At 38.1% G+C, this 13,013-nt stretch overlaps 2 protein-coding genes across 2 annotated transcripts in view; one reads left to right on the forward strand and one right to left on the reverse strand.

Moving 5' to 3' along the window:
• Positions 1-3,998, reverse strand: part of rasal1a (RAS protein activator like 1a (GAP1 like)) — a 42,388-nt gene extending 38,390 nt beyond the window's left edge. The window contains exons 1-4 of the mRNA XM_077206935.1: positions 3,763-3,998; positions 3,539-3,671; positions 3,339-3,395; positions 358-471 (exon numbers count right to left, since the gene is read on the reverse strand). Coding sequence (XP_077063050.1) covers positions 358-471; positions 3,339-3,395; positions 3,539-3,603 — 236 coding nt within the window. The 5' untranslated portion in view covers positions 3,604-3,671; positions 3,763-3,998. The remainder of the gene's footprint in view (positions 1-357; positions 472-3,338; positions 3,396-3,538; positions 3,672-3,762) is intronic.
• A 352-nt stretch (positions 3,999-4,350) lies between these two features.
• dgcr6 (DiGeorge syndrome critical region gene 6) lies at positions 4,351-9,720 on the forward strand. Its single transcript, XM_077206913.1, has 6 exons — positions 4,351-4,542; positions 5,306-5,422; positions 7,662-7,822; positions 7,901-8,001; positions 8,071-8,211; positions 9,302-9,720. Exons 2-6 carry the CDS (start codon positions 5,319-5,321, stop codon positions 9,380-9,382), a joined length of 588 nt encoding a protein of 195 aa, XP_077063028.1. The 5' UTR covers positions 4,351-4,542; positions 5,306-5,318; the 3' UTR covers positions 9,383-9,720.
• The last annotated feature ends 3,293 nt before the right edge of the window (positions 9,721-13,013 follow it).

Here is a 13,013-nt window from a genome sequence, read left to right on the forward strand (position 1 = left end):
CAGTCATTTCATTCATTCACTCTTGATTTAAGAATGTTTATATATTAGTGCTGTAAAACGAGACAGAAACACTGAGGAAAACATCATGTTTTGCTGTGAGGAGAACTGAACAGACCAGAGCTGTGGTCAGCGACGGTCATCACACCATCTGTGTGTTTCTCCGTGCAAATGTTCTGCTGTGATTGTGAGTGTGTTCATTTACAAACACTGCATCATGTGTGTTAGTGGGCAGACGGGTCTCGACAACACAAACAAGAGCAGAACCGTCCGTCAGATGCTCATTTACTCATCTAACTTCATGCATTCTGGACACACACATGGGCTTTTACATACGTGACATCACGGCAAGTGTGTTACCTAATAGTGTCTTCATCCATGACGTAAAAGGTGAGCGTATGGAAGCCCGATGGCAGATGAAGGGTGTATTCTTCACCCCAGAATGGATTCAAGTTCTTCCAGACGGTCGCAGTTCTGAACGGGACACAGAAAACACACATTCATAAACCCTTCACTGCAAACGCTCAGCATCATCGTGCGGCACGGTTAGTTTAATACATGCATTAGAGCCTGAATTGCAATCTGCCTGGATACAGAGAACAATTTAAACGGCCATAAGTGACGACGATGGAAAACAATCAATCAATTCACCCAATTTCTCAAAGGGAGGCCTGAGCATTTCCATTTCAAAAGACACAAAGCTTTTTAAATATGCACCACACCAGGTGTGCTGTTCAGCAAACTCTCACAATACTGCATGTGAAAGCAACGCAACACACAATCTCACACGCTATCTTTTTTTTTTGCAATTATTTACTTCTCCGTGGTAACCAGCTAATGATGTAAAGTGCATTAATGCTTTCATCATTTGCATTAGCGTGTAACTGTGGTCGGTCAATTAGATCAATAACAACACTATGATCGTCACAATTAATCACCATGCAAGCAATCAGTGAATGATTATGATGATTAATCGATCATGCAAAATATTGACAAATGCAATATGAATGTATTTAGAGATGTGGCTTATACACTTTCAAATACATTTACACATCTAGCTATTTAAATGACGACTAAACTTGCATCTATTTGTCTATATAAACAGCACTTAATACGTTTTAACCTGTCAGTTTAAAATGCTGTATATATATATATATATATATATATATATATATTAGGGCCTAAACCTGCCAATGGCTGGTGATTTAAAACTTACCTGTCATAAATATTCTTTAGCGGCCATAAAACTGTTTTTTGCAAAAACAGGCAGTAATGACAACAAAATTCACAATTCTCTATGTATTTTCGATACCACAGCTAAAACAACTAGACCAACTAATATAAATGTAAAAAATTATTAAAGACCAGTAAACCATCAGTAATAAAATAAGAACAAATCATCAAATTACAAGCAAAAGCACAAATAAATACAATATAACAAATACACAAATGAAATAAACCGTGCTTTTCCAGTATGTCTGACAGAAATTTCATAAAGTATGCAAATGTAAAATACCACTGCATAGTCCTCACTGTAAATTAAACATCCTTATTAATTAATTCTTATTATAGTCACAAAGGTTATTCAGACAAGAGCAGAGAGAGATTTTATTTTCTTTGTCCTTTGTTTGATTGACATTAAAACACAGACAGCAACAGGAATATTAGGCTGCTGTCACTTTAAGAGTGAATACATGATACACATGCGTTTACTTTCTCAACTGTTTACGTTCACTTAAGACAAAACTGACTATGCTTACAAGGATACTCGCTATTTTTGACATAATTTTGCGTGAATTTGTCCGCTCAACTGAAAGAAGACATGAAAGAGATCTCAGTTTAGTTTCCGCGGGCTGTCAGAGACGTGGCTTTCTGGGCGTTCACATCGGATGTTTGCGCACACTAAACTTTACACATAGCGCGTGAGAGTAACGAAACGAGCTCCCTTTCCATTTTGCCTCTTCTTGCGCTTTACTATTTAAATTGTCATGGCTTAAACATTGGCGACGATGCAGCACTGGCCCGTCAACTGTCCCGAGCGGCGTTCATGTTTGTTCACATTCATGCATTGCTAGAATTCATTAAAATTTTACCGGCCAACTGGCGAGTGACACCATTTCATATACAAACCAACATCGAATTTTACTTGCATTTGCCGCTTGACAAGAGTTAATTTTTTATATGTGTGTTTAAAAGTGTGTATATGTGTGTGTGTGCGTGTGTGTGTGTAGGGGTGTAACAATATTTTGTGTCACAATATATCGCAATGTAAAAATGCAACAATATGTATCGTGGATAGTGACAATATGTATTGTGTATAGTTCACCCATAATAAAATTTCTGTGTGAGGAAAAAATTTAAGTTCTCAGAGTTTTAGTGTCAGTACCAAGTAAAAAGTGGCCTATACTATTTTAAATATGCAAGCATATTCTTCTAAAATAATTCAGAATCATGTAGACTTTTATTCCGGTGTTCATTTAGATGATCAACAGTAAAATTGTCAAAAAATCAACAACAAAAAATGAATCAACAAAAAATTGTCTTCTTGCAATGTCTTGGGATATCGCAATTGTGTAATCGTATTGTGAGTTCAGTATCGTGATATGTATTGAATCGTGACATGAGTGTATAGTTAAACCCCTATGTGTGTGTATATATATGTATACACACTTATAAATATATACAGTCAAACCAAAAATAATTCAGACACCAGATATTTTTACTAGTGGGTGCAGGACAGTATAGTTCAAGTGAGGATAGCGAAATAAAGCAGCCTAAACTGTGATATATTATACCCAACACTTCTTCATACAGTGACTACCAGTAAAATTGATACAAATTTGGGACCAAAAATTATTCTGACACTTTGACCTGATCATGTTTTGCTAAAGTTTTTTTCTTTAATTGCTAATGCACCTTTTTACACCTCAGACTGAACAACATGAAGCATTGCTTGGTAATTGTTTGAGCTAAATTGGTATTATCTAATTGTGTAGTTAAATTTAACAGTTGACAGATATTCAACTTAATTCATGTGTGAGACAGTCTAACAGAAGGACGGACAAAACCAGTGAAATATCAACTGATTTGATAACTCTTGAGTTCTTGTCATATTTTATTACCATTTTCGAAACTATAGCAAATAAACTGTGATAATGTGAGGAATGTTGAAGGTGTCTGAATAGATTTAGGTTTGACTGTACACACACACACACACACACACACACACACACACACAAACATAAATGTTAGATGTGATTAATCGATTTGACAGGCTGTGACAGGACGTCTATATAAAGCGTAAGTACACACACAGGTAAGAATGTGAATGTGAATCTCACCTGGCCACGACCTCATTGTCAACTTTGACGATGCAGTACGGATCACTGGTTCCAGAACTGGACAAAAACACACAACACCATCATCATCCTCATAATGTCAAGCATTATGTCACCAGATCAAACACTTGAGATCATAATCTGATCGGCAGAATCTCATGCAACACCTTTAAGGCAAGCCGAGTTGTTTTGCAAGAACTTACACATCTTTTGCAGGCAGATTTCGTCCCTCGACGACGCGAAAGTACAGAGAAGTGTTTGTGGCCATGATCGCAGGAGCTTCATGTCACTGAAGATCTGCTGGATTAAAGCTGCTCAAACATCAGCACTGCACATCTAAATGAGCAATTCATCAAATAAGATCTGCTTATTAAATCATAACGATACTAAAAGAAAAAAGAAAACCCTTCCATCTTCTTTAGAATACCTAAATCATGATGGTCAGGTGATGATTAGTTCAGATCCACACTGGAGTGGCTTCATCGGTCCAATCCATCCGCGCGTAAATCTATATTCGTGTCATTCATCTTGAGCCCATCAGTTTATGCATTTCATGAAGTCATTATATTATCTACATGCATTAGTCTCGATGTAACAGCTCGCGAGTCGTGATGTTTCTGACTCTGTTCTCGGATGATGATGATGAGATGATGATGAGGAGACTTCGGTGATGCTGATGAGAAACTGAGTGAACAGCGACATCTGCTGGTGAGCGGCGCACAGCGCAGCGACACGCCAACACAAACATCACACAAATCAAATAACTATTACATTAAAACATTTAGAACAGTGATTTAAAACAATAGTAAGAGGAAAAAACCTTGGGAAACGTGTTTTGAGAAAGAAAAGGAAAATTATGAATGCAATAAAACGTGTAGCCTACAATAAGAAATTATTATTATCATTATTATATCTGGATTACAACAAAAATTAATATTATCTTGTATCGATGTCTATGTTTAAAATAGTGAATTATAATGTGTAAACTCTAAGGCATATGAAAGGGCAACCCTGCGTGCTGAAGGACCTCAGGGCGCCGCTGCTGCGCATGCGCTAACCTCCACATACATTTCAAAACAATCATCATCATCACTTCAATCTCTAATATAAGCATAATGTACATTCAGTGAAAGTTTGTATTTGTATTTAAACTCGACACACCTTAAACATTCATCTTTTCGTTTCTGGGACTTGATACATAAAGCGGGTAAGAGTTTCGTTCAGTTTAATCTCTTTTAGTAATAAGATGATGCAGTTCTTTAAAGCCATCAAACACACGGTAAATAAGAATTCATACTCATTTCATATTTTTATTTGCAGTCGGTAACGTAACATATGCAAAACTATCTATGTTCGATTATCCTCCTTATTGCATTGCTTAAGACTTCATATTCAATTTCTACTACTTTCTTGGCATATTTTGCTAATACATATTTATTTAGATGTTAATCTTTCTTTAATTTACTACATTCAATACTTGCATTTAATCACAATAATAATAATTTCAGTCTTAAATGTAGAATTGTTTACAGTTGCCAAGTTACTTTATTCAGCTACCACCAATGTTATTGTAGTTTTTTTATGTACAATTATAATAATATTATTATTTTACATTAGATTTTATTTTATATTTTCATTTTATTTATTTAAGTTTAAGTAATTGTGTCATGTGCATTTGTTAATTTTACAAGGTTCTTAAAATGTGATGTGATGTTTTTAATGTTTTTTCTTCAATTTCTGTTAGTTAAAAATAACAACACCGAGTACATGCATACATATATACATATTTTTATTTATACAGTTGTATATACATTACATAATGCACAAATCTGTACATACATTTTCTGCTCCAGATACCACTTTAGTATAATTATTATTTTATTTCTTAGTCCTATTTAAATGTGCTTCATATTCATGTCATATATGTTTGTATGTACTCAGAGATTCTGAAAAAATCTCATTTCAATAAGGGCTGAATGTGTGATGGACATATACTGCAGTGATGATCAGTCTGATGCTGCCAGACAACAAGAGAGACACTATTACCTGCTGTCAGAGCTGCAGGCGCTCGTGAAGGACCTGCCCAGGTACAGACATCAGATCACATCACACCAGATCCCATCACATCACACCAGATCACACCACACCAGAACATATCACACCAGACCATATCACACCAGACCATATCACACCAGACCATATCACACCAGACCATATCGCACCAGACCATATCACACCAGATCACACCAGACCATATCACACCAGACCATATCACACCAGACCATATCACACCAGACCATATCACACCAGACCATATCGCACCAGATCACACCAGACCATATCACACCAGATCATATCACACCAGACCATATCACACCATATCACACCAGACCATATCACACCAGACCAGATCACACCATACCAGATCACATCACACCAGATCACATCACACCAGATCACACCACACCAGATCACATCACAACACATCATACCAGATCACACCAAACCAGATCACACCACACCAGATAATTTCACATCACACCAGATCATATCACACCACATCACACCACACCAGATCACACCACACCAGCCCAGATCACACCACACCAGATCACATCACACCACACCAGATCACACCACACCAGCCCAGATCACACCACACCAGATCACATCACACCACACCAGATCACACCACACCGAACCAGGTCACACCGAAACCAGATATCACATCACACCAGATCACATCACACCAAACCAGATCACACCACACCGAACCAGGTCACACCGAAAAACCAGATATCACATCACACCACACCAGATCACACCACACCATATCACACCACACCAGATCACACCACACCAGATCACACCACACCAGATCACATCACACCAGATCACATCACACCAGATCACATCACATAACACCAGATCACATCACACAAAACCAGATCACACCACACCAAACCAGATCACACCACACCAGATATCACATCACACCACACCACACCAGATCACATCACACCAGATCACACCACACCAGATCACACCACACCAGATCACACCACACCAGATCACACCACACCAGATCACACCACACCAGATCACACCACACCAGATCACACCACACCAGATCACACCACACCGAACCAGGTCACACCGAAACCAGATATCACATCACACCAGATCACATCACACCAGATCACATCACACCAAACCAGATCACACCACACCGAACCAGGTCACACCGAAACCAGATATCACATCACACCACACCAGATCACACCACACCAGATCACATCACACCAGATCACATCACACCAGATCACATCACACCAGATCACATCACACCAGATCAGATCACATCACACCAGATCACATCACACCAGATCACATCACACAAAACCAGATCACACCACACCAAACCAGATCACACCACACCAGATATAACATCACACCACACCAGATCACACCACACCAGATCACATCACACCAGATCACATCACACCAGATCACATCACACCAGATCACATCACACAAAACCAGATCACACCACACCAAACCAGATCACACCACACCAGATATCACATCACACCACACCAGATCACACCACACCAGATCACACCACACCAGATCACATCACAACACATTTGTTTTTATTTTTTTAAAGATCTTAACCCAAACTTTTAAATGGTAATGTATCACAGTTTTCACAAAAATATGAATCCGCACAACTGTTTTCAACATTGATAATAATCAGAAATGTTTCTTGAGCATCAAATCATCATATTATAGTGATTTCTGAAGGATCATGTGACACTGAAGACTGGAGTAATGATGCTGAAAATTCAGCTTTGATCACAGGAATAAATTACACTTTACTATATATTCACATAGAAAACAGCTATTTTACATTCTAATTATATTTTTCTATTTTTACTCTATGTTTGATTAAAAAGGAATAAATTACACTTTACCATATATTCACTTAGAAAACAGCTATTTTACATTCTAATAATATTTCACTATTTTTACTGTATGTTTGATTAAAAAAATGCAGCCTTGGTGAGCAGAAGATACTTCTTTCAGGAAAATTACAAAATCTTAATTATTCCAAACACCAGTGTATAAAAATATACAAATGTGTTACTGCAAATATTGCAGCGATTAAGAGTTCAAAACTATGTGAAACAGTCTGTTTGACCATTTAATAATTCTCAAATACTATTGTCCATTAACAGATTTGGTAGTTCTCCTTTTACAAATCTACATACATAATGTTTAGCGATCCTTTGGAAGTCTAAACACTAATAAGTGTGTTTGTTTCAGCTCGTTTCAGCAGCGTCTGTCGTACACCACGCTCAGTGATCTGGCTCAAGCGCTCATCGACGGGACGGTGTATGAAATAGTGCACGGGCTGCTGGACATTCAACACCTGACAGAGAAAAACCTCTATAACCAGAGACAGAAACTACACAGCGAACACAGAGGTGTGTTTTTGTGTGTGTGAGTGTTTCAGGCCATACTGAAAACAAGGAGTGTGTGATTTGTGTGTCTTTCTGTTTCAGCCCTCAAGCAGGATTTGGTGCGGAAACACAAACAGGCTCTGCAAACGTGCAAGTCTCATAATTTGGCCGTTATGAAAACCAATCAGCGAGCCGAAAATGAGGTAAGATGGACTTTTGGTGTGTTTTTATCGAGTCCCACAGCAAACACTGCCTGACTGTCACCGTTTCAGGCTCTCGATCAGCGAGTGAAAGATGAGCAGAGGATGATGGATGAGAAGATCGTGGCTGAAATGGATCAAAAAGTTCTGGATCAACAGAACACGCTGGAGAAAGCAGGCGTACCGGGTTTCTACATCACCACCAACCCGCAGGTCTCTGTCTTCACAGGAAACAAAAACATGTTCTAAGAACGTTTTGCTAATGTTCTTACTAAGTTATGAAAACATTCTTTCTGAACGTTCAGATCATCTTGTTTTGTAAAAGTTTAAAAATCTTGGTTATGTGAACGTTAAGGTAATTTGCAAACATTATGAGAACGATACTTTTAAATGTTCTCTGAACATTCATAAACAAGCAGTAACCTTAAAGAATTTTAAATAAACGTCCAACTAAAACCTCATATCAAAAGTTATAAAAGACCAGATAATTTTGAACAAATATTCTATGGAGTGCAACAATGCTTTTCAGAGGTGTTGGTTCCAGAAGTATTTTTTCCATTAATTTCTCCATAGGGATTTAAAAAAAATCTTTGTTAAAAAAACAACAACAGCGTTATAAGTCATGAACCAAGCTAACCAGTTACGAGGTGAATCATAACACTACAAACTTTGATTTTGAAGCCTCGAAACTATTTAAAAATCTGACGAAAAGATAAAGGGACAAGACTGAACTTTACGGCTTTAGTGAGGAAAAGAACTACAATCCCATGAAGCATTGCGAACAGCATAATCCAATAAAAAATGATGGAGAATTATAAAACTACTACTTAAAAATGTTGATGATATCTATAGAAACAATATATTTAAAGTTTCGACTATTTTGTGGTGTCATGGGAGTGGGCGGAGCTATTTTGGCGTGGTTTACTTGTTTTAAACTCTGGTGTAATTTTCTGTACAGCATCATGGGTAATGTAGTTTCTCACCACAAATTCCACTGTTAAACATGATCATTTAAAAAAATAAGTTGAAATAATATTGGCAGATAGCTTCAACAGAAGCAAATACCATATCTTAACAACCTTGTAGCTCACAGTGGAGTTAATTAGTTCTTGTTAAAAATCATTTTCCCTATGGAGAAAATAAATGGGGTTTTTACTTCCAGAACCGACTGTTGCGCTCTATGAATGTTTGCTCTTAACTTTGAGGGAACCTTGATTGACGTTCTGAGAACGTTCCCTGTTAGCTGGGTTACTCCTGCTCTGCATCTTTCATTCTTTCCAAGCCGGTTTTCTGTGTGTCACAGGAGGTGATGATGCAGATGAATCTGCTGGAACTGGTACTGAAGCTGCAGCAGAAAGAGACGGTCTCTGGATCTCTGCCTTGAGAGACTCGACTGCAGGATTTCTGATGGTGTTGAAAGACTCCAACACCAGTCAAGCTTGTGAATGAGTTTTGATTACAGTAGGACGTCAGACCTTCAAAAGTGTTTTTGTTGACATTTATGTGATGATGATGATGATGGGCTGGAAAGGTCAATAACATGACCCTGGACAAGACTGAAAAAAAGCCCACATGAACTTTCCTTTGACATTAAATATTTTTTTGTTGATGTATATAAAATTGATTTGCATCCAAGCTTGTTGGCAAACATTCAGTGCACTGTTATGATTTGTGTTATATGCGAAGCAACTGTATTATAATAATAAAAACTGACAGTCTGTTTGTTTGATTTATTTTTTGAACAGGATTTGCATTATTAAATCAGATCAAGCTTGAACATCTGCTTTTTGCTTTAATGAAAAAGTGTTCAAATATGTTAGGTGAATTTTGATTTTAGGCAATGAGATGGAGATGATGGCGCTTTATCACTCAACAGGTGTGACTGTACTCTTATGATTTATGACTTTTGTTTTCTTGTTTTTTTTTTCTTTCACCAGAGTAATTGATGAGAAAATCAGGGTATTATACTAGTTTTCCATGCTGAACACAGTCAACACAGAGATACGGACATCAGAAATCAAGATCTCACGATCGCACTATCTCAGGTACAGTTGTGTGATTTTACTGTCCTTTAACATTTATAAATGACCTTCAGAAGAAGCTTCTGGAAGGTAGACTTATGAAAGTAAATGATATCTACTAGTTTCTGTGTGTTTGCTGCTGGTTATTGTGGGGATTTTCTCAAGAGCCCGTAAATTGTTCTACAACAATATCCATCTTTACTGAGAAATCAACACTTTCAGCATTGAGAAACACAGCCAGACCTCGCAAACACAACTGAGGTAAAGCAACAGAAACTAGCAGAACTAGAACAGAATATTGTGAAGACAGGGCTGTAAACAAACGGAGGATCTCAGATGTTGTTGCTCAGATGATTCAGGAGACTTTAGGAGTTCCCAGGTATATTTAAATACCATTTTCATTTAATTTAACAAATAAAACTATAGTCTCTGGTATCTGGCTTGGTACCCTCTGGCTTCAAAACAGCTGTAGTTTCCCCTATTCTCAAAAAGCCAAGTTTGGACCCGGCTGACCTCAATAACTACCGTCCGATCTCCAACCTTCCCTTTATGAGTAAAATCCATGACAGAGCAGTTGCTGCCCAACTCCATCATCACATGTCTCACTATGATCTCTATGAACCCTTTCAATCTGGCTTCAGAGCCCATCACAGCACTGAGACTACCCTTATCAAAATCGTCAATGACCTCCTCATCGCCGCTGATTCTGGACATATCAGCATCCTCATCCTTTTAGATCTCTCAGCAGCCTTTGACACAGTGTCCCATGCTATCCTTTTTAAACGTCTATCTGAATGTGTTGGCCTCACCGGCTCAGCACTCTCCTGGCTCCAGTCATATCTCTCAAATAGGGAACAGTTTGTTACTTTTAGAGACTGCAGTTCACCCCCGGCCCCAGTCAAACAAGGTGTGCCTCAAGGCTCTGTGCTTGGGCCCCTACTTTTTACCTTTTACATGATGCCCCTTGGCCAGATAATACGTCACCATGATCTTAGTTTCCACTGTTATGCTGATGACACACAGCTGTATATCAGCACCAAAACATCCACTCAGCTCCCTCCACCATCGCTTATTGACTGTCTGAATGAAATAAAAACCTGGATGTCATCTAACTTACTCAAGCTGAACAGCAGCAAAACAGAGCTATTGGTTGTGGCTCCCAAGCCGCTACTCTCGAGGGTAGGTGGTCTAATCCTCAAAGTGGATGGTTGCTCCATCTTTCCTTCCAAGGAAGTCCGCAACCTTGGTGTCATTTTGGACTCCACTCTCTCCTTTCAGTCACACATCAAACTCATTACTAAATCTGCCTTCTACCACCTCAAAAACATTTCCAGACTACGACCATCACTCTCAGACCCTGTGGCTGAGTCACTCATTCACGCCTTCATCACCTCTCGCTTGGACTATTGCAATGGTGTCCTGTATGGGGTACCCAGTAAGATTCTTGAAAGACTACAATACGTCCAGAACTCGGCTGCCAGGGTTCTAACACACACTAGGTCTTGGCAGCACATTACACCAATCCTCACCCAGCTACACTGGCTCCCGGTCAAATTTCGCATCACTTACAAAATCCTGCTCCTCACGTATACATCTCTTCATGCCACTGCCCCCCGATATCTACTGGACCTTCTCCATCCCTATATCCCCTCACGGAACCTGCGGTCCATTGACAAGGGCCTGCTCTCTGTCCCCCACACAAGACTGCGGACTTTTGGGGACAGAGCCTTCAGCGTCGCAGCCCCTACCCTCTGGAATTCCATTCCTGCAGACATCCGAAATGCTCCCTCTCTGGACATTTTCAAAAACCTTCTAAAAACCCACCTCTTTACAAAGGCATTTAACCAGGACTGATTAATTATTATTATCTACTTATTTCTTATTTTATTTTATTATATTCTCTTCCTTATTCTTTATTCCTTATGTAGCTATATGTAAAGCGTCCTTGGGTCCCGTGAAAGGCGCTATATAAGTATAATTTATTATTATTATTATTATTATAGAAAAAAAATTATATAGACTAATAAAATTAACAAAAAACTTTAACAAAAATGTAAATGAAAACAGAACATATATATATATATATATATACACACACACACACACACACACAATTAAACCATCAAAATATGAGTAAAAATTTTTTGAATATGAAGGAAAACAAAACACTAAACCTTAAGTATTTATTTGATAATTATTCGGCAAAAAGGGCAGCTACAGGTTTTATTTTTACATGCAAATAAAAATAATTGCTTAAAAAAACCAAAAAGCTGACATAAAAAGCATACATCGTCTAAAACATAATCAGTTATTAATATTGCGTTGGTTTTCTCTTGTTTTTGCACATGTTAAAAAATGATGTCCCACAATTACAGCATAACTACACAATATGATCACAAAATCTTAAACAATTTTTGAATAATATTTGAATAAAGTGTCCCTTTGTCCCCTGTGTTTTCATTTCTGGCCACTGCTAAATATAACTATCAGAGTATCTCATTCTCAATGATATTAAAATAACACTGATTAACTTGTGATTGCAGTGTCTCTGTCGAATCTGAGCAGAGTTTGAGACATTGAGATCTTTTCTGAAACTCTAGAGGAGATAAATGTGTGATTCCAGGCGTCTTTTTCTCAGGAGAAACATCGGAGACTTTCCATGTGTTCTCCGTTTAATCTTACATGCTTTCTTGCAGAAACGATTGAGCTTTCATCTGTGGTCTTTGTTTTCTGTGAGACGAGTGACCCTGACCTAGCAGTATGTCCTAATGCGTTTTCGGGAGTGTTCGGGATTGTTTTAGGTTTTGCTGTATGAAAGTCCACCCGGTGAGGAAAATCACCAAGCTGTCAGATCTTAAAAGGTTAGAAGGTCCATAAACCGCTTCAAATCTGTCACATTTCTGCAGGTCTGACTTTTACATGCACTCTTCAAATGACTACTTCAAACCTTTTATGATCGGAGCATTTAGGGCTGTTAGTGAGCTTTATAACCTT

This window comes from Siphateles boraxobius, unplaced genomic scaffold (assembly GCF_051911475.1).
Source record: "Siphateles boraxobius isolate OS27281-9 unplaced genomic scaffold, OSU_SipBor_1 57, whole genome shotgun sequence".
In the NCBI taxonomy this organism is placed as follows: Eukaryota; Metazoa; Chordata; class Actinopteri; order Cypriniformes; family Leuciscidae; genus Siphateles; species Siphateles boraxobius.